Source organism: Pongo pygmaeus, chromosome 6, assembly GCF_028885625.2.
Source record: "Pongo pygmaeus isolate AG05252 chromosome 6, NHGRI_mPonPyg2-v2.0_pri, whole genome shotgun sequence".
NCBI classification, from domain to species: Eukaryota; Metazoa; Chordata; class Mammalia; order Primates; family Hominidae; genus Pongo; species Pongo pygmaeus.
Genome location: NC_072379.2, coordinates 143415902 through 143442114, shown reverse-complemented (window position 1 = coordinate 143442114; position 26213 = coordinate 143415902). Strand labels below are relative to the sequence as shown.

Sequence of the window (26213 nt, the reverse complement as noted above, 5' to 3'; positions counted from 1 at the left end):
GGAACAATGGTCCAGGCACTCTGCTTAGAACACGAGACAAATGCATTTCAGCCTTGCTCCTATTCCATCTGCTTCCTACCCTCCCTTCCCCCAGCCCACGTCCTCCTCCGCTAACAACCTCAGGACTTCGCAGTTGGCCAGAGCAGAATCCTTCCTGGCAAACTCCAGAAAAAAAAAAAAAAAAAAAAAAAAAAATCTGTCCAGTCCTCCAATTTCAGCTTTCACTACTAGTATCTTTCCACTAGATGGCAATCTACCACCAGTTTCACTGTGGCCCTAAAATACTCTGGTTGTTACAGCAAGAGGAGTCCATGCGAATTGTCCTCAATTCTTTCTCCAAAATGCCCCAGAGCCCCATCCTGTCAACAATATCGGGCTCAAAGCTGTTAAAGTCATTTGGGTTATAGCTTGGTTTTCCAGATTAAAGAAAGGATGTGCAGTTAACTTCGAATTTCAGAAAAACAACAAATAATTTTGTAGCATAAGCCTGTTCCTTGCACTATTTGGATATCTTGCATTTTTAATTTTTTTTTTTTTTTTTTGCTAAACCTGGCAAATCCTAGTTGTAGCACTTTGCTAACGACATCTACATCCATGTTAGTTTCGCAGTTCAAACAGATAATCCTGAAGTTGGCCTCCATGTTTTACCCAACTTTCTTGCTATTCAGACGCCTAGGCAGTCCTGGGTTCATTGCTGGCATTTTAGTAACCCCTCACCCCACCCCTCACCATTAGGACTCTCATACAGGCTCTGCAACTGTCCAAAAACATCATTTCCTTTCGTGTTCTAAAATCTGTTTGATGCCCATTCTATTTTTTGTTCCTGTAGGCTGAATATTTTTTTAATTTTGAGACAGGGTCTCGCTCTGTTACCCAGGCTGGAGTGTAGTGGTATGATCACGGCTCACTGCAGCCTTGATCTCCTGAACTCAAGCAACCCTGTCGCCTCAGCCTCCCGAGCAGCTAGGACTACAGGCAAGCACCACCATGCCTGGCTAAATTTTTGATATTTTGTAGAGTTGGGGTCTCACTATGTTACCCAGACTGAGCTCAAGCAATCCTCCTGCCTTGGCTTCCCAAAGTTCTGGGATTACAGGCCTGAGCCACCTCACCTGGCCCTGAATCTTTTATATTATTTAGATAATTTTATGAGATAGCCCATTAGAATTAATTTTAAACGTCTATTTAAATATTATTTGCGGAAATGGAACACAAAACAGAAACAGGCTACAAAAGACAATTAGGCTTTTGTTGGTCCCACTCCAAGTAAATGGTCTTTATTAGTCAACAGCAAATCTGCTTCCCTGGAAATGATGCACCTTCTTCATTCACCCCAAAGTGCTGATATTCGAGTCCAGAGGGCCAGTCCGGGAGATTCAGCGTTCTTATGTTTGTAGTTTAGTTCATACTGTTCTTTCATAAATACCCTTTCATTTGAGTTTATAACAAAGCCCTGAGATATAGGGCAGACATCCGTTACATCAGGTGACGGGGATTTCCGGGCACAGATAGTACTGGGTGAACACAAAGATAAACAAAATCTCGTCTCAGCTTTCAGGGAACTGCCACTCTCTCTGGGGAGTCTGACAATCACATGACCAGTTACAATACAGGGGGCCAATGCTGTGAGGTGCCAGCCTGGGAACAAAGAGTGGCAGGAACTCAAATAGAGGAAAAGCCATGTAAGAAAGCTCTAGAGTCTAAGGTATTAGAGCTAGCTCGTGAAGGAACAGTGGCATCTGGATAAGCAGAGAAAGGAAGGAAGGATATTTCAGGCAGAAAGTATAGCCAGTATAAGACCACTGAGATTGGTAAGAGGATGAGAGAGATGCTCAGAGTGGTAGGGTTTGAGTGGAGGGGCTGGGGTGGCAGATGAGGCTGGCAGGGAGATTGGGAAAGGCCTCACACAATGCGGAGTGTTTGCGTGTATTCTTTCGGCAAACAGTGGCACTGGCAGTTTTAACTCATGGTCATGACTTGCCCACATTTGTGTTTTAGAAAGTTGAACAGGCCGGACACGGTGGCTCACGCCTGTAATCCCAGCACTTTGGGAGGCTGAGGTGGGCGGATCATGAGGTCAAGAGATTGAGACCATCCTGGCCAACATGGTGAAACCCCGTCTCTACTAAAAATACAAAAATTAGCTGGGTATGGTGGCGTGTGCCTGTAGTCCCAGCTACTCAGGAGGCTGAGGCAGGAGAATTGCTTGAACCCAGGAGGTGGAGGCTGCAGTGAGCCAAGATCATGCCATTGCACTTCAGCCTGGGCAACAGGGCAAGACTCCATCTCAAAAACAACAACAACAAAAAAAGAAAGTTGAACAGAGAGATTGATAGATGGAAAGAGGAGATGCAGGGACATAATCCAAGGCTACTGAGACAGCCTCACTGAGAGACGTGTAGAGTAGGGCAGGGTAAAGAGAGAAGCGTGAACAGACTCGAGGAATATTTTGAGATGGAGTTTCGCTTTTGTTGCCCAGGCTGGAGTGCAATGGCACTATCTTGGTTCACTGCAACCTCCACCTCCCAGGTTCAAGCGATTCTCCTGCCTCAGCCTCCCAAGTAGCTGGGATTACAGGCATGCACCACCACACCTGGCTGATTTTGTATTTTTAGTAGAGAGAGGGTTTCACCATGTTGGTCAGGCTGGTCTCGAACTCCAGACCTCAGGTGATCCACCCACCTCGGCCTCCCAAAGTGCCGGGATTACAGGCGTGAGCCACCGTGCCCAGCCTTGATGAATATTTAAGTCAGAATCAATTAAATAGATAGATAATTAACTGAAAGAAAATAAGACTTTGGTAACTAAGAAATGCTATAACTGAGAAAAAATAATGGAGATTGTATTATGCCGTTTTTGCATTGCTAGGCTGGGTAAATAAAAGAAGTTTAACTGGCTCATGGTTCTGCAGACTGTACAGGAAGCATGGTGGCGGCATTTGCCTGGTGAGGGTCTCAGGAAGTACAGGGTCATGGCGAAGGCAAAGGGAGAGTGGGAACGAGCAAGGGAAGAGGAGGAGGGTGCCACACTCCTTTAAACAACCAGATGACCATATATGGCATGAAATCAAAGCGAGAACTCAGTCATGATTGCAAGGACAGCACCAAGCTATTCATGAGGGATCCTCCCCCATGACCCAAACACCTTCTACCAGGCCCCACCTCCAACATTGGGAATTACATTTCAACGTAAGATTTGGAAGGGACAAACATCCAGACCATATCAGAGAGGAAGTAAATTTAGGGAAAAGGAGAGCTTCGTTTATATATGTTGAGGATAAAATTCCTGTAGTTATCTGGTTAGATATGTGGTTATCTGGGTAGAGGAGGGTCTGTAAGTTCCCCCCATAGGGTAGAACTTACAGACCTTTGTTGTAAGAAAAATATAGAACTAGGGTCTGTAACAGAGACAAGGACTAAAAAGACTAAAGGCAGCTCTTAGGCCTATTAAGCATAGAGAACGCTAGTTCAAGTCAAGAGAAAGTCACGCAGGCACAGCACGTAGCAGGAAGGAAAGTGGTCTTAGGCAGACTCACTATGTTTCCTACGGAAACAACAACATAGTAAAGGAGCACTGGGCAGAAGAAAAAGTGGCATTGATATGGGTCAGGGACAGCCTGAGAGTACAAGTAGAAAGAGCTCCGAGAGGTGCTGGATTGGGAAATGATCAAAAGCCCAAACAGGGCCGTAGGTCCTGGAGGGGAGGTTGAACAGGTGTGAAAACATAAATGCAATTATCCAAAGTCACAGAGCAAGAAACAGGTTTAAATGATTACCTAAAAATGCCTTAATCAAGCTCAGGTGTGGTGGCTCATGCCTGTAATCCAGCACTTTGGGAGGCCGAGGTGGGAGGATGACTTGAGTCCAGGAGTTCAAGACCAGCCTGGGCAATATAGCGAGATTCCCCCCCATCTCTATTTTAAAAATTATCTTACAATTATCTCTTAAAAAAATAAAATAAATGCCTTGACCAAGTCTAGATGGAAGTCTTTTAATTTTTTTATTCTCCACTTCAGCAAGTGTAGATGGAAGAGTCTTGCTTTGGGAATGCTAATATATCTTTGAAAAAACTGAAAGAGCCTTAACAAGTAAAAGGCTATGATAGGCAATTTTGTGTGCTTGTATGTTTTACAAGACCATGAGGAGCTGAAATAGCTTACTTAATCCAGAAATTGGTCCTTACACAAAATATTAATGATGATGCTAGATATTTATTTGGCATTCATCGTGTATCTAGCTCTCTGCTAGGTAATTTTATTTCACAACCACCCTATAAGGTATTCTTTGACAAATGAAAATCTGAGACTCAGAGAAGTTGGAAGTATTTGCCCAAAGTTGCAAAAGGAATACATTCTGGACATGATTTAAGCCCATTCATGAGGTGTCAACTGCAATAAGCAATGTCTAGTGATAGTTTTAGAAGGAGGTGTTAAACAAGGTCAAAAGCTGGGGTTGGGTGGGGCGTGTCAGAAAAGAGTGGGTATAAGCTAGATTCGAGTTAGAATCAAATCTTTCCACAGGCCCTGGGTCTGTGTTTAAATAACTTAAATGCTCAGTACTGTTTAGTTTGATTTAAAAAGAAATAGACACATTATTGTGATATGTAAGAGGGAAGAGAGAATAGTCGTCAAAGGGAGCAGGAAGCTGAATGTTCCAAAACTAGAAAGGGAGTTGGAATGTGTGAGAAGAACAGGTAGTGAGATTAGTGAACCTGTAACCTAAGGGGCAGTGTGAGAAACAGAGGGGGCTCATGGACGCTGGATGGCTAGGTTGGGCCCAGCATTATTACCTGGTAGACAACGAGAGGGGTAAAGAATATAAAGTCAAATTTGAGACTGTGGAACACTCTTCCAGATAGATTGTGGGTGAAAAGACTGAGAGCAGATAGACCAGTGGGGAAGTCATTCCAGTACCCAGGGATGAGGGACCCAGACCAAAACAGCAGTAGGGAAATAGGAAAGCAATCAATGTGATCAATGCTGTGAAGAAATCAATGAGTTGATTGCATGGGTAGGGAGGAGAGAACGTCAAATGGACTCTGGGTTTCAGAGCCCAGGCATCTGGGAGTAAGATGTGCAAAATACACAAGCCCAGGGGAGGAGTTGGTGTCAGACCCAGGGTTGTAGCGTCTGCACCTTACTTACTTCTTCATTCTATAGCCTTTACATTTTATTTGTTTCTTCATCTCATTACCCTGGCAGGTTGCCTCGCACACATTCCTACTGCCACAGTTTCATTATCTGAGAATGGAATTTCCACCCACAGAGATTCCAGGGTGCTTTCTGGTACACTTTCATTCTATTGGTTTTTATGTCATTCTTTCCAGGTAATTCTACCCAACGTGCCCCTTCTCAAGCTCCTGGACCCTTACCCCAACCCATATTCTTCTAGCCTGCCAGGGATACAATCCTCTGTTTCTCAAAAGCCCCTTCATCTGAGCTACCAACCACAACAAACATTTAATGTTTCCAAGCATTCCAATTTGACTATTTCATTATTTCACTTCATTGCCCCATACAAAACAGATTGTTCATTTTGGTCTGACTTTTCTATTACTTCCTGTAAATTACTTAAATTGGTGAAATCAGGTATATTTTCATACCCAATAAACAAAAAATGTTCCCAGAACCATATTTAAAAATGACTGTCAAACACTTTAAAAAAATACACATTTGGCAGGGTGCAGTGGCTCACGCCTGTAATCCCAGCACTTTGGGAGGCCAAGGTGGGAGGATCACTTGAGTTCAGGAGTTTGAGACCAGCCTGGGTGACATACAAAGACCTCATCTCTACTAGAAATCAAAAAAATTAGTTGGGCATGGTGACACACGCCTATAGTCCCAGCTACTCTGGGAGGCTGAGGTGGGAGAATTATTTGAGCCCAGGAAGTCAAGACTGCAGTAAGCTGACATTATGCCGCTGTACTCTAGCCCGGGCAACAGAGTGACATCCTGTCTCAATATATATATTCATTTCTCTTGGTTTCTTAACTGGAACATACCTTATCTTTTTTCCCTTATATTTGTTAATGCAAATATTATTTTATTTAATTCATTTTTTTTTGAGACAGAGTCTTGCTGTGTTGTCCAGGCTGGAATGCAGTGGCATGATCATGGCTCACTGCAGCCTCAACCTCCTGAGCTCCAGCTATGCTCTCACCTCAGCCTCCCCAGTAGCTGGGACTACAGGTGTGTACCACCACACCTGGCTCATTTTTAAATTTTTCGTAGAGATGAGGCTTTGCCATGTTGCCCAAGCTGGTCTTAAACTCCTGGGCCCAAGGGATCTGCCCACCTTAGCCTCCCAAAGTGTTGGGATTACAGAGGTGAGCCACTGAGTCCATCACAAGTATTATTTTATTTCAGGGAGGAAGCCCAGTCTTACTGCATAAATCCCATTTCTCCCAAAGATCTGTTTGTACTCTCCTCCCTTGAATCTAAGCAGCCACCTCTACACACACACACACACACACACACACACACAGACACAGACACACTGGACTCTTCAGTTCTTTAAGGCCCTGCTTGTGCAAGGACAATGAACTTCTTTGAAAACACCACCTTGATTCGTGTTTTCTGGATCATGTTGCCTGACTAAGCTCAATTCCATAACCCAAACCTGCTTATTAACAATTCCACAAGTCTGACCACCACCTCCTCCTGCTCTCTCAAAAATATTCTGCCTGTGCATTTTCTGTTCACTCAATCTTTGCACTGTATGGCAAGTCACCTTCACCCTTTGGGTGATGAGCAGAAGCTCAGCAGGTCACTTGCTTACATCCTAGCAGTGGACATGGAGCTGGACAAATCTGTCATTTATAAGCAACTGGCTGTATGACCTTAGGTAAATCACTTCCCCTCTCCAGGCTCCACTGTAACCAGTGAGGGTGTTAGACACAAAGACTTTCAAGGTTCTTTCAAATCCAGCAGTGGATAATTTTCTCATTTGCACCACATGTTGATCTCAATAAGAAAGTACTTTAGAACGGGCTGGCTGAGTCCCACTGAGGGCCCATCATTTCTTTGCTTTCTGCATTTCCCTTTTCTCCCTGAGACTGTCTGTTTCTGGGATAGCCTACAGTCTGTCCTGTTGGGCTGCTATGACTCTCCCACAATATCCCACAGTCTGTTGCTCTTGCCCACCCTTTCCCCAACAGTCTGAATGTTCTCCCTGGTGCTCAGGAGCCCCTTGGTCTAAGCAGATGCAGAGCCCCCATCTCACTCAGCACACCACGTGGACTGGCTCCCTCTCTCCTTCTGGGTTTCCAACTGCATTGTTCAGAGCTAGTTGCCTCTCTGAAATGCTCAGGTAAACTGCTGGAAAATATTCATCTCATCGGCCCCTTGGTGCTCCTGGAGAATGCTGTGAGCCAGACGCAGCCCCTCCCTAGAGCAAGTTCTGCCCTCAGCCCATGACTCATTCACGGAGCAGCAGACACCAGCTACCCCCACCCCAGCAGCGCGGAAAAAGTTTGTAATGCACACCAAGCCGGCTCCTCTCCTACACAGATGCCCCACTCACAGCCACTCAGAATCAACACCCTCACTCACTCACCTTCACTGCCCGAGTTTTGTCTGTGCCCTTAGCCTCGTTTTTGCGACGCTCCTTGGGAACTGCAGGGTGAATGGATGCTCTTCCAAGGAAGAAGCTAGGGAAATTTCCACTCCATGACTGTCATTTACAATGGGCGGGTCGGAAAAAATGGGTCAAAGACAAAGCATAGAGAATGTTTTCTAAATCTAAGCAAGAAGTGCATTTGAATCATGACTGAGTTTGGCATCTGTCTCTCTTCAGCTCATTTACTCATAACCTTTGGCCCTTCCACACACCTGACTTCAGAGTTAGAAGATTACCCTCAACTACAGGCTTGGAACTGCTGTAATCACATAGCTTCTGAGTCATGTTTACAGCCAGTGTGGCTCTGGGGTCACTGGACTGTGTTAGTGATACAGCGGAGTTACCACCACAAAAGATATTTACGTGTAAGTCTGAAACATCAACAAGTATAAACCTGCACAAGTCTCAGTGATGTGTCTTGAGGGGATGGGTGGGGAATAACTGTCTGTGAAGGGCCACTATACCAAAACACTGGAATTCTCATTTGACCCCATAAACAAGAGGAGTTTATGATAAGGGCAACATCACTAAATACTTAAAAAGCACACAGACTATCAAGAATAGACCAGGCCAGGCGCAGTGGCTCAAGCCTGTAATCCCAGCACTTTGGGAGGCCAAGGTGGGCGGATCACGAGGTGAGGAGTTCGAGACCAGCCTGGCCAAGATTGTGAAACTGCGTCTCTACTAAAAATACAAAAATTATTTTGTGGCATGCGCCTGTAATCCCAGCTACTCGGGAGGCTGAGGCAGGAGAACTGCTTGAACCCAGGGGCTGGAGGTTGCAGTGAACTGAGATCGTTCCACTGCACTCCAGCTTGGGTGACAGAGCAAGACTCCATTTCGGGGGGAAAGAAAAAAACAAAGAACAGACCAACATGAGGTCCCTAAGGGAATCAAGTTTATTTAAGGGGGTAAACGTGTGCAAAGGAAGAGGAACCAGCAAATGTAATCTGGGTTTTAAAAGACATTTTGTTGTTGTCGTTGTTGTTGTTGATGTATTTTGGGGGACGGAGTCTCGCACTGTCACCCAGGCTGGAGTGCAGTGACGTGATCTCGACTCACTGCAAGCTCCGCCTCCTGAGTTAACACCATTCTCCTGCCTCAGCCTCCCGAGTAGCTAGGACTACAGGCACCCGCCACCACGCCTGGCTAACGTTTTGTATTTTTAGTAGAGATGGGGTTTCACCGGGTTACCCAGGATGGTTTCGATCTCCTGACCTCGTGATCCACCCGCCTCGGCCTCCTAAGGTGCTGGGATTACAGGTGTGAGCCACTGCGCCCGGCCTTAAAAGACTTTTTAACCATTTCTATCCTAAAGGCTAATTTAAAACAAAATCAGTCATAGAACTCAGATTCATTTTATCTGTCATGGATATAAAAGTTATTTGAGACAAAAAACAAAATTAGGGAAAATAAACACATATTAAACTGTGTGCCTTCCAGATACTTGTAGCCTGGTCTTATTAAAATCACTATAAATGGCCAAGACAGAGCAAGTAGTGCACAGTTAAAAGCCAAAGGTCATAGTTAACTTTAAGTAAAAGTTGGTAGTAAGAATAAACTTTAAAAAATAGCTTTCTAAGCTGTGTGCTTAGGCAAACATGACAGAAGTCCAGTGTGGTCAAGTGCACAAATAAAACAATTGAGGACGCACCTATATGATTTTAAGCTCCAAGCATATTACAATTCAGAAAAGGTTCTATGAATAGAACTATTTTTGACATCTCCTGAAGACACTACTCAATGCATTGTTTTGCTTAAGAAAGCAACAAAATACTGAATAATCATACTTGCTTCAAATGCAGTTCTGTTCAAAAAGTCTTGTTTAATGATTGTTTTCATAATCTCTTTTAAGAAATGGCCAGGTAATGGTTCCAGTAATCACTGAAGAAGTTGAGTTCAATTCTGGAAATTTGAAGACGGAGGGGACAATGAGTGAACCTATATTCAATTTTTCTAAACCTAAAGTATAGTTCAGTAATTCAACTGAAGAGACATTACTCATATCTAAATTTCTCTTTTTCTTTTTTTAACCAAGGACTTAAAAGACAGGTAAAGCCTAATGCTTTCTAATATCCCAGATCAGGTGAGTATAACCCAATTAGATGAATCCATACTAAAAATCTAAAGAATAGTTTTAGTTAGAAGTCTTATAGAACTTATGTTCAAAGGGATGAGAAAGCCTTAACAACTTCAAGCAAAGAAGCAGTCATGCAACTCAAAAAATTATTTGCATTCAGAAGCTGATATTGTACCTCTCTGAGAAAATAATGGAGAATTTGCCTTGAAAATAATATAGGGCTGGATATGGAACTGTTTGAGCCATATGGCCAGTATTCAAATACTGGTTTGTACAAATAGTTTGGATTATAATTATTGTTATTGCAATCAATATGAATCAATTATTATTTTATATGTTAGTATATGCAAATTATAGCACATACAAATAATATATATTATTTACTTTAAAAATCTGGCTTTTTGAAAAGAGTGAAAAACCTCAATTGAACTTCTCTAAAACCATCCTATTTTGGATATTTTAGCAATGTCATCTTGCTTATGATAAAATAATATTAGCCTACAACTTTTTTTTTTTTTGACATGGAGTCTCACTCTGTTGCCCAGGCTGGAGTGCAGTGGCACAATTTTGGCTCAGTGCAGCCTCTGCCTCCTGGGTTCCAGCAATTCTCCTGCCTCAGCCTCCTGGGTAGCTGGGATTACAGGCATGCACCACCATGCCCAGCTAATTTTTGTATTTTTAGTAGAGACAGGGTTTCACCATGTTGGCTAGGCTGGTCTCGAACTCCTGACCTCAGGTGATCCACCCGCCTTGGCCTCCAAAGTGCTGGGGTTACAGTCGTGAGCCACCGCACCCAGCCTAGCCCACATCTTAATGATTATAGTGATAATTTTTTTCAACATTAAGTAAACTGGCCAAACACAGTGGCTCACACCTGTAATCCCAGTACTTTGGGAGGCCAAGTCAGGAGAATTGCTTAAGGCCAGGAGTTTGAGACCAGCCTGGGCAGCATAGCAAGATCCTGCCTCTACAAAAAAATTAATTAAACTTAAAACATTTAAAAAATAAAAAATTAAGCAAGCTAACATGTTAGGATACTTTGAAAACAGTGTGTCTTATTAAAACGACGACAATTATGTCACATCATTAAGTGGGCCTAGGACAAATTTTATAGCATCATTCTTACCTTTGTACGAGGCTGCAATGCAATTCTACTTTTAAGCCTCCTAAATATGAAACAGAGTAGTAGAGTGTCAAAGGAAGGACTATTATAGATGAAAAGATGGCATAAAACATGACTATGGTATTGTTATATATGGATGCTAATGAGAAAAAAATTTAGTCATATTCTTCAACTGAGACAGGCAACCTGAAAGAAACTAGAGAATAACACATTTGTTAGAGTTAAGTAGGGCTTTGGACGTTACTTGGTTCAAGGCCATGTTTTACATTTAAAGGCACAGAGACACAGAAGGGTTGAACTGTGGCAGTGTGGGGCCTGCAGTTTGGGTCTTGTGACTTGGATCCCAGGCATCTTTCCATTCTGCCTTTCACAAAGAAGAAAGCTAAAGCAGCTGAGAAGATATTTTCACAATAATTCAGGTCAGAATATAAAATCATGGATGGTCCGAGTCAGATTTGCCCAATCCACCCAAACTAGCCTATACCTATACCTTACGGGTACAGCAAAGATGGGGTTTTCATCACCTATCAATTATTTCTAACTTTTTCTACAACCTCTGAAGTTGTAACAAGCAGAAAACCTGTCCAAACTCTCAGGGGTCAGAAAGCAGGAGTCAGGAACTGCCATCACCTATGCACCACCTTAGTCTTTTATGACACCTAAACCCAACAGGCTGGAACTCTTGGGATTCCATGTTTTGAAGCTTTTTCAGTGCTGAGGAGTTTGAGAAGAAAATACTCGGAGAAGTGCCAAGTTTATTAGAGTGAGAGAGTATCATCCTCACATTGCCACCAACAGACATAGATCTCAGAGACACACTGACCTTGCACCATAATTATGGAGAATTTCTAGGTTGGAAGATACTTTAGAGGTCACCGGGCTGACCCTCCCATCTGATGTGTTAACCCCTCTTAAACATCTCCCGCCAGGAGACTGAGGTCAGATTCTGTTTAACATACGGCTATCACTGAAACTCTGGCCAGCTCTGAATCTGCACCCTGGAGGTGGAGAATGTTTAAGCACTGTAAGGCAGTAGAAGGAAAGTTCCTTGGCTCAGGCCCCAATGGTCCCTTTTTTTTTTTAATGATAAAAGGTTCCCAGAGTCCAGTGCAGAGTCCCTCGAAATCCCCCCACCAAGCACAAAGCACAAAAGGAGGCCTGGGCCGAGGGACTGGGTTAGCTGGATTTTGTCCTTGAGCTTTGAGAAGGCCTAGTTCTCCATCCACAGAAGGCCTCTCTTGCAGGGTTCTGGGGCCAGCCCTTGCCATGAGCAGCTTGTTCTTCAGCTCAGGAAACTCCTCTCAGAGAAGACTTAGGCTTGCTGTTCCACCAGCTGTAGTCTGGCAGTCTTGACTCGATGAGCTTCCTTCAGGTTCCGCGCACGGACCTCTGGGTTGGAAATGAACTCCACCTGTTGCACAGGAAACCAGCCTCGCTCCCCGTCTGAGAGCCTCACGCCCTCCAGCCAGCCTGTGGGCACAGGGTGAGTGGGAAGAATTACCTGGGAAAGGCTCACGATAGCTTCTCTGGATCACCTTCCTGGAGACTTTTCTGAATCCTCAGGCTGAGTGAACTGGGGAGCCTCCAGCATAAACCCAGCCTCCAAGTGTCCTAACATGGCGGCCCTGGGTATGGCCCCAAGTCTACAGCTGTCCATTCCTGAGTCTTCACCACCGTTATGGTTGCATCGTGTCCCTCCCAACATTTATGCTGATGTTCTAATCCTCTGTACCGCAAAATGTGACCTTACGGGGAATGAGGTTGTCACAAATATAATTAACAAAGTTAAGATGAGGTCATACTGGAGTAAGATAGCCATTAATCCAGCATAATTGGTGTCTACATAAAGGAGGAAAACTTGGGCTGGGCGTGGTGGCTCACGCCTGTAATCCCAGCACTTTGGGAGGCCGAGGCGGGGTAGACTGCTTGAGGTCAGGAGTTCAAGACCAGCCTGATCAATATGGTGAAACCCCATCTCTACTAAAAATACAAAAATTAGCTGGGTGTGGTGGCTCATGCAGCTATTTGGGAGACTGAGACAGGAGAATCACTTGAACCCAGGAGGTGGAGGTTGCAGTGAGCCGAGATTGCGCCACTGCACTCCAGCCTGGGCAACAGAGCAAGACTCTGTCTCAAAAATAATAATAATACATAAAATAAAAAAAAAGGGGGAAAAACTTGGACACAGACACAGGAAGGCAGCTAGCCACAGGAAGGCAGAGGCAGAGATTGGAGGGATGCTGCCACAAGCCAAGGAACAGCTGGGGCTACCAGACTGGAAAAGGTACGGAAGGATCTTCCCTAGAGGTTTCAAAAGACACATGGCTCTGCCCACACCTTGATTTGGGACTTCTTGCCTCCAAAACTGTGAGAGAATGCATTTCTGTTGTCATAAGCCACTCAGTCCATGGTACTTTGTCACGGCAGCTGCAGGAAGTGAACACACTCCCAGCGCTGCCCTGCCTGCAGTGCCTGGCCTGCTGCTCACACGTGCTCCTGCTTACCGTCACTGCTCTGCTGAGTCACCATCACCACGTCGGCTTTCTCCAGTGCCAACTCGTCGTTCTCTCGGGGCTTGTAGGCTCGAAGGCACTGTACCTGGGGGGAGTCTTTGGAAGAGAAGAGTGGAAAGAGAGGTTAGGAGAGGCAGGGGATTAGAACACAAACAGGGACTTGGAGGGGGGGTGGCGTGGGAGGACTTGAGACAGAGACAGATTTGGGCTGTTGAAAGTCACAGACAAAAGAGGAAATTTGAAAATGGTTAATAAAGAAATAGACATACCAGAAATGAAATGGACCAAAAATTCCACTTCTCCAGAGGAGACAGGTTGAGAACTACATTGTAACCACCTTTAGTTCCTCATCTCAAATACCTGAGATCCAGCTAATGACCCACCTTCCCTCTGAAACCCTCCCTGACTCTAGTCTTCAATGGGTTCTGAACTCTTTTAAGATTCTTTGTTCATGCCAAGGCATTTATCGCTTATTTAACTGCTACATGGACGTGTTTTGCCTCTCCAACTGGATTATAAAATCTGAGTCTGTGTCTTATTCTTCATTTTCTTCCCAGTACCAGATGTGGAACCAAGAAAGACTTAACCAGTGGAGTCCCAGGTCTGACCTAAGCAAGAGACTGAATGCCCTGGAGCTTCAGTTTCCTCATCTATCAGTGATCAAGATGGTTATTGATCAAGGTTGATCAGATGAATCTTGAGGACATTCAAGATTTCTCTATTTCTATGTTTTTGAGAACCAGGGGACATGTCCATAGATCTGAAGCTCAAGAAAACAACCCTCAGAGAATACTTCACCTCTCAGTATTCCATCATATGTGGGTTTATGGCTCTTTTATGTTACCACACTGCCTTGATTCTCTTGTAAAATAAATGGAATACTGCATTACTATTTGCTTTCTCAAGATCCTCCCCATCTGCCATTCACAAGGTCAAAATGAAGGAGGAAGAATGCTCCTGCGCTCCTCACCCACTGGGGAACTGAAGCCAGCAGATGGAGCGCACAGGGAGCAAGTTAACAGTGTTCAGTTACTACACGGCTCTCCTACTTCATTCCTACGGTTCCTTGTAGTTGTTTGTTTTCAGTCACTAAAGGTCCAGGGTTGAGATCAGATTCTCTCTGGATTTAAATTAGGGAATCTTTGCTGGAGGACAACTGTGGGGCTGACATGAGAGGCATAAGTCCAGTCCTGGTGTGAACACAGACACATACATAATGTGTGTGTGCCTGTGGCTCCCCATGGGCACCCAGAAGCCTGGGGTAGGTGACCTCAGGTCATCCTCTTAGGAGAAGTGTGGTCAAGATAGATCTGGGGTGCTATCCTCCTGCACACCTCCCACCACCATCAGGCTTTCTTCCCCTACCCCCACAAGACCTTCAAGCAGGTAAAATCTAGGCAAAATAATGTCAGCTTAGACTTAAGGGGACAAATATTTTTTAAAAGAGCAAACTATTGCCCAAGGAAGGGAATGTATGGGGAAGGGGGACTGCCATAGTGATGAGCAGTTTTAGGCAATATATTTCAGGTTTTTAAGCTCTAGAGGCCAATCTTCCACCCTGACATTTTACGGAATATCAACAAATGGAAGCCTAGAGTTCTCACCCAGCCCTTTAAACCCCTGTATCCAAAGGTGACATCTGACCCTGCTTGCTTTTCTCTCCCTCTTAGACCCTCACTCACTGTAACACTCCAGAAGGTCCAACTCCTCTCTTGGCATGGCCAAGGCTGAGATCCACCGAAGCTTTTCACTTCTGAGAAAACAAAGCAGGGTCATAGCATGAATTGTGGGGGTGTAGGAGGAGGGCCAAGGATGGGGATGTCAAGACTGTGGGAAGGACTTATCTAGTCCATGACTTCTATCAAAAACTATATAGGACTCTTTTTGGTTGGAAACATGACACAATCTTGAACTATATGTGAATGTGTCTTGTCACACTTTACTTTTCCTCTTCTCTTTCCAGAATTATCCTCCTAATGGCTTCTCATATCTTCCAAGTTGGGGCGTAAAGTCCATTAGTCATAAAGTCTATAGATTTTCTGTTTTGGAAATTGTGCTAAGCGAAGTGTCCATCTCAGTTTAGAGTCCCTCCATCATTTTGCATGATTCTTGACACTTGCTTGCCTATCTCCCTTCAACCAAATATCTCAGAGATGAACATTGTTTCATAATAATAATTAGATCAGGGAGATATGTCTACTGTTTTATTTGTTGTCGTTGCACAGTGTAATCCAAGCTTAGGTTTGTAATCATCTGAAGGTTTTTGCATTCTGTTAGCCTCTGTGCCCAGTTGTGCCTAGGTAACTGGGAACAGACACTATTACTGTTCCAGGCACAGTGCCCAAAGCACCAAACCAACAACATGCATCTGCACCTGATTATTTGACTTACGTGCCGTTTTGCACACAAACTCCTATACTAGTCCTTCTGTTCAATAAATGAGAACAGGTGTTATCAGTCCCACTCTGAAGTATCTTCCAAGGGACAAAACTGAAAAAGTGTCTACAACATAGGGATTCTCAAACACTTAGATATGTCAAACTTTTAAACGACTGTTCATATATCTTTTATAATAGCAATAACAGCTACAGGCTTTTATATGTTCATTATTGCAGGCACTGTGTTCCAGATTTTATAGGTACTATTAATACTCTCAAAAATGTATGTCTGTGTGAATGTATTTTATTTTATTATTATTGAAAACATGAGCAAATCAGTATTCTCAACACTATGGATTTCTGGTCAACAGAGGACTGGTTTGGAAGATGCGAGCACAGAAAGTAAAAGTCACCCAGCACTTGTCTTATTCACGTCTGTGCCCACCAGCTGGGGCATAGAAGGGTTTCTGCCTCAGTCTTGGAGGCATGTGCTCACAGATATCAGTATTCCAATCCCTTGCTCACTCCATACCAGTCCTTCTCCTTTCTGATACTACACAGACCTTGTCCTTCTTGAGTAAGAGTATAAAATAGATGCTAAGCCTCGGTGGTGACTTTGTACCCTCTCCCACCCCAATCTCCTGCAAGTGATCCATTAGTTCTAGGAGTTTGAATTTCTCTATGGTGGTCCCCAGTCCAGAATGGGCTAAACGAGGCTGTGGCTGTCTTCTGGACACATTTTCTGCCTTGGTCTCACTTCTTTTCTAGGCTGCCCATCTTCCCCCACCCCCAGTTCCTCTGCCCAGCCCCATCTCACTGAGTCTCCGTGCGGAAGAGGAACTCGGCCTGGGCGCCTTGAGTGTTCTGCCGCAGAAAGAGTCGGAACAGGTTTTTGTGAGGTCCATGTAGCTTCATTTCACACTTTTCCCCCCGAATGGAGGAGAAGGGAGCATGGTCAAATACCAGGAATCGGCTACCCCTGCAAAATACAAATCCTTTCAACCTGATTCTAGAGTTTCCATACTTCACCTACCCTCATAACCTTGGGTTCGAAATCCCTACATCTACAGCCTGCAAATTCCCACAAAAACCATAAGATGGTCCTAACTTGCTCCCAAGATGGTAGCTCCAGGGTCCTCAGGGATTTGTCCTAGTCTGGCAAACCACACACCTAGTGCAATGGATACATTACCACTTTAAAGACGTGAAGAGATAGAATTAATATACATTTCCCAAGAACCTTAAGACCAGAGACTTAAGATCTGGAATTAGCTAAGTATCTCTAGAATAGTAGGTTGAGGCCAGTCCAAAGAAGCCACAAATAGACTCATGTGAGAATGTGATAAGCTAATTTGCTACATTTTGCTCTGTGTCTATAACATAGTACATGTCCTGCCATGTGGTCTCATTACATAGTTTGATGGGATCCCCTTTTTGCTTTGGGCTTGTTTTTCTCTTCTCTAGGCTATGACCTGGGATCTATGGGTTAAGCCATTGAGAAGGGCTCTTCTAGGAACATGATCCTTCTCTCTCCCTTTCAGACCCCCCTCTTTCCTCATCCCCTTCCCCTCTTGTGCCCTGGCCTGCCACTCCAGTCACTGACTCTCGGGGCCGAGACAGCAGCAGACAGTCATTGAAGAGGTGCAGGTGGACTGGACGCGTGTTCAGCTTCCTTCGTAGCCCTGGGGAAGCACTGAACTCCAAGGCTGTCAGCTCCCCACTCTTCACCAGCCAGCGTGACTGAGAAATGAGCGGGAATATCTACAGGGCAGAGGAAGAGAGAGAAGGCAGTGTCACAGACGGGAGAAGCATGAGGTTTGCTCCTGGTCCCACCCTCCTCCCCGTGCCACTTCCATGCAAGTTCCACCTTGAACGAGCATCTCTTCCACATCTGCCTTCTAGCTCATAACCCATCACTTAGATTCTCTTTCTCCCTGAACCCTCTAACTACCACTGTCCACTGGTGTGTGGCTCCCATGGTTGTATGCTCAGGCAAATAGAAGATGCCTATGGTCCAACTCAGGATAGTGAGTGTGTGGGACAGCTCTGCCCTAGAAGCCTGAACTGAAGGAGGGATGGAAGAGTCCAATCAGGGTATGTGATGGAACAAGTCAGTGAACACTATATGTGTCTTAGAGGTTAAAATATTAGAGGCAGGTCTGGTATCAATTCCATTTTTTATTATACCAGAGATATGTGAGCAGTTGGAATCAAATGTGGGGGTGAGAAGAAGAACTAGGTGGGGCACCTTGGAGCTGGAATTTGGTTAAAGATGAGGGTGTGATCTATGCTTAGTATGTGAATAAGGGATTTTCCTTCTTTTTCAGGAGTGTAAAGATAGTATCTGTTCTAAGCACGGGCATGGTGGCTCACGCCTGTAATCTCAGCACTTTGGAAGGCAGAAGTGGGCGGATCACTTGAGGCCATGAGTTGGAGATTAGCTTGGCCAACATGGTGAAACCCCATCTCTACTAAAAATACTAAAATTAGCCAGACATGGTGGTGCAGACCTGGAATCCCAGCTACTCGGGAGGCCAAGGCATGAGAATCGCTTGAACCTGGGAGGTGGAGGTTGCAGTGAGCCAAGATCGCACCACTGCACTCTAGCCTGGGGCAACAGAGTGAGACTCTGTCAAAAAAAAAAAAAAAAAAAAAAAAGATGGTATCTGTTCTAAGTTGGAATTTGAATGTGGAATGTCTATTTTAGATTTGTATTTCAATGAGGGATGTTGGCCCTAAATTTGGATCCAATCTTATGTGGGTTTGATTAGACTAGAAAGAGATTTGATAAAGTAATAAATGACTCAAGCACCAAAACATTCTTTTATAAAGGCTCATCCTGAAAAGTTCTCTCTCATTTGCCCATTTCTCAAATGCACCTCCCTTGTCCTCAGGTAACCACTGTTCCTTTTTTTCTTATTCTCCTTCCAGAGTTTCCTTATGCACACACAAGCAGATACCTGTATAGATTTGTATCCTCCCACTTTTATACCAAAGGTGATATAATACACACACAATTCTTTACCTTCTCTTTTCACTTAGCAATATGTCTTGGAGACCGAAGTAGGCCTCCCAGAAATAGGACAGAACAGAAGGTGGGAAGAAATGAGGGGAGGGGCTGGGGATAATGTGAGTAAGGTGGTTCCAGGTTAGGGGGTGATCTGCAGGACCTGTTAAGGGAGTTCATGGGCAGGGATGGGGTGCGTGGGACCGACTCACTTTGCACTCAAACTCAATCTTCTGGCTCAGGTAGATTAGCTCCTCTGTCCGTCGCATACTCTGGACATTGTTATTGCAGTCCCGGATCAGCTAGGGATGCAGAAAGTGGGGAAAGGGGAAGGGCACTGTGTTAGAGGCTTTGACCTTTGAGTCCCCTGCAAGCAATCTGGAAATAGGTTATGACAGCCTCGGTCATTTTTCCCAGGCTGGAATTGGGCAGGCAGTATCAAGCACAAGTCCTAGGCAACTTTGTATGACCTGGCAGAACACTCCTGGACTGAGTAAAAGTGAGACTGAATGTGGGGGTGATGGTGGAGAGGGCACAGTCCCTTGATGTGGAGTGTGCTCGGTGTGGGAGAGGTGGACGTGGGGTGTGTATGTTTGTAAGTTTGGCGGATGCAGGGAGGTGGCTGAGCTCTCCCAACAGGGTCCCACCTCCCATGCTCCCTGGAGTAGTCGTGGGCCTAGGTGGGAAAGACCTCTCTGAGAAGAACACACAGAGGGTCAGAGCGGAGGTGGTGGCTGCCTACCTGCTCCAGGGCGTGGTGCGCCTTCGTGGCCTCTGCCTCCTCCGAGGAGCCAGGCTGCGTTCTCTTCAGAATGTTCTATTGAACAGACAGTAGGCAGGAGTGAGATGGGAGGAAGAAATGGGAAACAGGAAGAAACGATTGGGGGCTGGTGAACGGAGAAGCCCAGGGACCACATTTCAGCAGCAAATATTTCAAAGCAAGCAGGCAGTGGGCAGCACGGAGTCAGGATGTGGACACCTGGCAGAATAATGGTTGGTCCTTTGTTGTGGGTCTTCCTAAGGGCATCCCTTTGAGTTAAGGGGAGAGGATCAAGGTAGCATCTGCCCTACCTGGAGCAGCAGTTTGAGGCGGGTGATGCGTTGGAAGGGCAGAATCAGAAAGGACTTGAGGGAAAGGCGCTGGCAGACGGGGTCGCTCTCCAGCTTCTCCAAGACCTCTCGGAAATTGCTGTTGCTATTCCTGCACGGAGAGCGAGTCTTAGGGGAGGGGGGATGTGGGGAGCAATGGGGGATGCAGTGAAGGCACGGGGAAGGGAGGTCAGTGGAGTATCTGTGGGCTGGGAAAGAGCGGTGGGAGCTGATGTACAGGGCGCTAAGATGTGATGGCTGGGGGAACCAATACAGAGGGCGGAATGGGGAAAGTGTGCTCTTGGGATAGCCCTCTGGGCTGGGGACTGGTGCATGGTCACCGCAGGGCCTACATGGGGATTGAATGGGGGATGAGTCTCACATCAGGCTCTGGAAGGTGCCTTCCTGATAGGTCTGGTTGGTGACATAAGGCAGGTAGACCCGGCGGAAGTCTGGGGCGTGGTTCAGGACTACGTCACAGACTTGGAAGGAGAAGATATTGTTCTCAAAGTTCTCTTCCAGGTCCGAAAGGAACCTGTACAGGATTTAAACCAGTCTCATGAGACTTCTGGACCTCAGCTAAGCAGTTAACTGGCCCCTGATGTACACTGAGCAAGTGACTTCTTCACTCCATTAGCCAATAACTTCTATTGACTCTCTGCTCTGTGCTCCTTGCTATGCACTAGAATTTGCTCTAAAACTGTCCTGAGTTTGAGCCTGATTTAACACTTTTATTCTAATATTCCATTTCTCATTCTTCTTTTGACCCTGTTCAGGTTTTCTGATCTTTAGATGGTTTTTCCACCTCATCTCCAATGCAGTGCATGACCACAGTAATTCAAAACCTCAACCTAGAAAGCATTGCTCATTTACTTATCCATTAATGGATCTATCCACCCACAGGCCCTCTCCTCTTCTTGCCATTCTTCTTCCTATAACCATCAGGAATCATGGAAGAAACTGAAGCCCAATTTCATCCCATAACTGTGAAAATGAGAGGGTTTCTAAGGGGGGAAAAAATAACGGAACATTTAAAGCCTAACAACAGTAAGCCTGAGTGAGTGGTATTTGGGAGAAGGGGAGTCTCACATGGCGCTGACGTCTCGCACATCCTGTAAACGAGAGAAGAGCCATTGGTGCTCCTGGTTGGAAAGTGTGGCCCGGAGTGAGGTTGAAAGTTGGAAATGATCCACAGCTATGTTTAGACTGCGCAGGTAGGAGGCCTCTGACACAATCAGCTCAAATTTGACCTAGGAGGTTGGAGATGAGGAAGATTAATTAAGGATTTTATTTACCCCCTGGAATATGCCAGCCACTGTGTAATGTTTTGGGGGTAGAGCGGTGAGCAAGATCCTTTTATGGTTCACAGTCACACCAGAACCTAAGTTGATCTGCGGGGAGAGGAAGAGCATTTGAGTAGGATTTAATCTAGGGTACAGGTACAGGCCTTCAAAGGTGTAAGAGAAAAATATGCTTTCAAGAAATCTAAATAACACAAAAACAAGAACAAAAAAATGAGTAACAAAGTGAGATGAATATGTTAATTTGCTTCACTAGGGTAATTCTGTTACTATTTATATGTATCCCATAACATCATGTTGTATATCTTGAATAAACACAATGAAATTTATATTAAAAAAGCTAAGTAGACTGAGCGCAGTGGCTCACGCCTGTAATCCCAACACTTTGGGAGGCTGAGGTGGGTGCATCACTTGAGTCTGGGAGTTCAGGACCAGGCTGGGTGACATAGAGAGACCCTGTCTCTGCAAAAAATACAAAAATTAGCCGGGTGTGGTGGCATGCACCTGTAGTCCCAGCTATTTGAGAGGCTGAGGCAGAAGGATTGCTTGTGCCTTGGAGGTGAGGTTGCAGTGATCCGAGATCACGCCACTGCACTTCAGCCTGGGTGACAGAGTGAGACCCCATCTCAAAACAAACAAACTAACTAACTAAACTAAATAAATTGAGCATTTTTTGAACGAAGTGTACAGCAGTAGTGGCAAGAGATGAAGCTGCAGCAGTCGAGGAGGACTGAAGGGTAATGTAAACAATGTAAAATTGTTTGGACTTAAGACAACAGAACAATGAAAACAGGCTTTACATAGGAGAATAACTTGACCAGATTTGTTTTTTATAAAGTTATTTCTGTGTGTGAGTTTTTTTTTTTTTAATTGAGATGGAGTCTTGCTCTGTCACCCAGGCTGGAGTGCAGTGGCATGATCTCAGCCCACTGCAACCTCCGCGTCCCAGGTTCAAGCAATTCTCCTGCCTCAGCCTCCTGAGTAGCTGGGATGACAGGCGTGCACCACCACGCCCAGCTAATTTTTGTATTTTTAGTAGAGACAGGGTTTCACCATATTGGCCAGGCTGTTCTCGAGCTCCTGACCTCAGTTGATCCACCCGCCTCGGCTTCCCAAAGTGCTGGGATTACATGTGTGAGCTGCTGTGCCCAGCCTGTTTTTTATAAAGTTATTTCTAAGCAGAATGAGAAGAAAAGATGAAAGGAAGCAAAAGCCATGTTAAGAAACTGTTGTAATAATTCCACATGAGAGATGAAGGCCTGAGTAGCCATGGAGCTGAAGAGAAGTCGATTAATTTTATAATTATTTATGAGGTAGAATTGGAAGGGTTGGATTATTTGCTAGAAATGGGGCCTCAAAGATAAGGAAGGTTCAAAGCTAATGTTTTGTACTCACAGCAAAAGCTTTTTGAGTCAGGCACCTGGGTGAATGATGGAGTCATTTACTGAGCCAGAGAACTTTGAAAAAGGCATAGATTTAGGGGATGAAGGTGATGAGCTCAGTTTGAGGTTTGAGGACAGATGAGAAGCAGGAGACAGAAGCAGGATATCTGAGAACAAGATGGCGCAGCTGTGGTTTAAAGCATGCCCAGCATGTGAGAACTTGTCTGGAGGTTCCAGCAAGGGGCGCTATGACTCATGACCATGCCTCTAGCTGGGCTCCTCATGCTTTTCATCCAAGCATGTGGCCTCAAGAGAGATGCCTGGATAGAAAAGAGAAAGGAGACACACCCTGGTGATGACTTGGATGACCAATGACACAGCCAGATGATCCTCCCATACAACAACCCTGAACAGGGACACTGAAGGCTCATTTGCATCCTTGCTCTAACATTCACTACACGACTGACTTTGGGTGGCTCATTTAACCTCTCTGAATCTCACTTTTCTTGTCCTTTTATGTGGATATAGTGACCCCCATCTCACTGTGGAAGATGCAACAGTCGAAAGAAATGGAGCCTGTGAAAGCACTTTGTGAACCCCAGAGGTGCTACTTTATAAAATGAATACGTGTGTTTAAGAGATAGAAATGTAAAGCCCTTTCTTCTCACAAACATGAGACCAGGGCTGGAATAGGAGCCCTGATGGACTTCCCAGTATGCTGGAGTTGGTAAAAGGGAACTAGAACTTGTGTCATCTCCCACTGTTTGGTCAACAAATATGGGGAAGATGAGTTATTTTCTAAATATCTTCTCTGTACTTAAAAATTTGCAGCCAGAACAGGGCTCTCAAGTCTGAACTTTGCAAAGTCTAAAAATGTATTCTGTCTCTGACTTGGTAAAAGCATTGTCTATCCATAAGTCCTCCTGGCCCAAATTTTACTCCTCCCTGCCTCTGAAAGGCAGAGAGTACAGCGCTAATATTTATCAAACTATACATCAAATATTACTGCTAAATTAGATATGCATTATTTCATTTAAACCATTCAGCAACCCTGAAAGGTAGGCATTATTATCCTCAATTTACAAGTGAGGAAACTGAGATTTAGTGATGTTATAAGGCTGCTTAAGCTAGTAAATGGTGAAGTCATGTTTCAAACCTAGGTCTGGCTTATTTAAAATGAAAAGTCAACATTTTTTGAGAAATTACTATGTACCAGGCATTCATGTTTCTTGATTCTTGCAGTAACTGTTTGTACCTCAGTTTTACAAATGAGGAAACCGAGGCTTAGAAAGATCACGTCATTTGGCCAAAGGTAAATTGGAAATATTAAAGTGGGCTCTGGGGCTGGGCTCAGTGGCTCATGCCTGTAATTCCAGCACTTTGGGAGGCCGAGGCGGGAGTATTGCTTCAGCCCAGTAGCTCGAGACAACTGGGCAACATAGTGAGACACCATCTTTACAAAAAATTAAAAAATTAGCTAGGCATAGTGGCACATACCTGTAGTCCTAGCTACTTGGGAGGCTGAGGCGGGAGGATTGCTCGAGCCCAGGAGGTTGAGGCTGCAGTGAACAATGACTGTACCACTGTACTCCAGCCTGAGTGACAGAGCAAGACCCTGTCTCTAATAAGTAATTTAAAAAAAAAAGTGGGTTTCATATCCAGGTCATTTCTTCCAGAACCTAATTTCTTAAACATTATTCTATTCCATTGTTCCATACTGTCTTTCTGGGAAGAAAGATTTTACCCCATATTTCAGACAAATTAATAAGAGGCACTCTCCATGTAAAACTTACTAATGGTAATAGATTAGAATCAGACAAACAGCCTCCAGTTCAGTCTTGCTGTTGGGAGTAACAACCAAGCAGGGACTGATGATCACTCTAAGGCCCCTGTTAGATTGATGGACCACAGGACAGCTGCAAGGGGCCCTCTTCAAGGGACCCAACAAAGAGCCCCGGAATATGCCTTGGCTAAAGAGGAAAACTGTAGAGTAGCCTGAAACCCTGGTTGAACAGGGAAGCTTTCCTCTACCCGGAAACAGCAGTGATGATGGGATTAACTCCACATTCCTCCACACAAATTCAGAGGTAATGGCCACCCTGTATAGCCCAGACCAACAGCAGGTAGGAGCAAGTGGCCTACGGCATGAGGAGGTGAGGATGAAAGGGGAGGTGGTGAAATCCAGAAAACAATTCAACTTCTTCAGAATGGACATGACCCACAGCTGTGGTATGTACACATTCCTGTGTGGTGAGGACAGCCAACTCTTGGTGGCAGTGGTGAGCAGGAGACAGAAGGATGCTAGCAAACCAGACCTTGTCATCTTTTCTGTAGCCCCCTCCCCACTGCGGCCTGCCCAGTACCTCTTGCAGCTTTTGGTCTTCGTGGGTCATGGAGAGCAGCACGGTGCTGTTGCGCACCACAGGGATTTCCTGCCAGAGGGAGCCGCTGGAGGCCATGGAGAGCCGCTGCAGGTACGACTCGGAGGAGACCAGGGCCTTCCGAGGCTGCCGTGGAGAGCTAGGCCCGGGTGTCTCAGACAGGCTCTCCAGCCGCTGCTGGCTCTGGATCTCCTTATTCAGGACAACATCACTATACTCCTGGTAAAGCAGCTGGGCTGCAGGGCAAAGAAGCATGGGAAGGAAGAGAAGCAGGAAGAAGGGACGGTGAGCGGAGGCAGGGAAACAGATCTTCTGCAATGCCTTCTCGCTAGGGACATCCCCACCCCACTGCTGACAGCCACAAGCCCCTCTCCAGTGCTGGGCAGAATGCCCACCTGGGTCTATAGTTCCACTTCAAGGTACTCACAGGAGTTGATGAGCTTGGAGCAGCGTCTTGAAAAGCCTCCCATCACCTCCTTTGGTTTTTTCTCCCTGTGGAGTAAAGAAGGGCTCTGGGGTACCTACTGGCCATTAGACACAGAGCACCCCAGGTGACTGTGGGGGACAAAGTCTCTAGCCTCTGGGATGTGTGCTGGGATGTCAAGACCAAATCCCCCAGAGAGGCACAGAGTTGCAGCTTGACCCACTTGGGCTAACATGGAGCTTTTGTGGGGTTTAGTTCATGGCCATAGGGCTTGGGAAGATGGATGACTCGTAGGCTCGGCTGACTGAATGAGGTAGATAAAGACAATCTCCCTAAGCTGGCATCCCGGCATCTCTCTCTTCTCCTTCTTACACCAAGAAGAAACAGGAATGAGCCATTTGGGGTCTCAGAACCCTTATCAACTGAAATCCTCACTAGGGGACTCTCAGTATCCCAACTGAAGAGAGTACAGCGTGGCTGTTAGGGGAGAGGGTGACTTACCGAAAAACAACAGTGTCTGAGGGTCCCGGATGTTTCTCCATGGCTGGACTTCTTGAATCTAAAAGTGGAAATGGGGAAGATAACTGAGATATCAGAGGGATCGAGAGAGCCAACGAAGACCTAGAGCAGGAGATGTAGGGGTCCAGAAGGGAAAATGGGCTTTATTGGGAAACTGGGAGGGAAGAAAGTGGCAAAGCAGAGAGCGTGAAGATCAGTACCACTGATGTCCCGAGCCACGGGTCAGGATGGGACTAGGACAAGTACAGGAGGCCTTTTCTACCACCCAGGAGGAGAGCAAGCAGGGGACTGTAACTGAAGAGTAGAAGGGAGTCCAGAATAACCTTGGGACATCCAAAGAAGGTGCTGGTTGAGGGAGAGACAGGGAGACAGAGGGGAAGAAGGAAGAGCATCCCAAGGA

General features: G+C 45.4%; 1 protein-coding gene across 1 annotated transcript in view; it reads right to left on the bottom strand.

The window, feature by feature from the left end:
• Positions 1-11557: 11557 nt before the first annotated feature.
• ARHGEF5 (Rho guanine nucleotide exchange factor 5) overlaps positions 11558-26213 on the bottom strand; it is a 25232-nt gene continuing 10576 nt past the window's right edge. Inside the window, exons 3-15 of the mRNA XM_054495764.2 lie at positions 25796-25853; positions 25298-25362; positions 24853-25106; positions 20896-21056; positions 20189-20341; positions 19789-19918; positions 19460-19534; positions 18930-19019; positions 17314-17471; positions 16528-16689; positions 15015-15085; positions 13324-13428; positions 11558-12289 (exon numbers count right to left, since the gene is read on the bottom strand). Of these exons, the coding sequence (XP_054351739.1) occupies positions 12132-12289; positions 13324-13428; positions 15015-15085; positions 16528-16689; positions 17314-17471; positions 18930-19019; positions 19460-19534; positions 19789-19918; positions 20189-20341; positions 20896-21056; positions 24853-25106; positions 25298-25362; positions 25796-25853 (1640 nt within the window). The 3' untranslated portion in view covers positions 11558-12131. The remainder of the gene's footprint in view (positions 12290-13323; positions 13429-15014; positions 15086-16527; positions 16690-17313; positions 17472-18929; positions 19020-19459; positions 19535-19788; positions 19919-20188; positions 20342-20895; positions 21057-24852; positions 25107-25297; positions 25363-25795; positions 25854-26213) is intronic.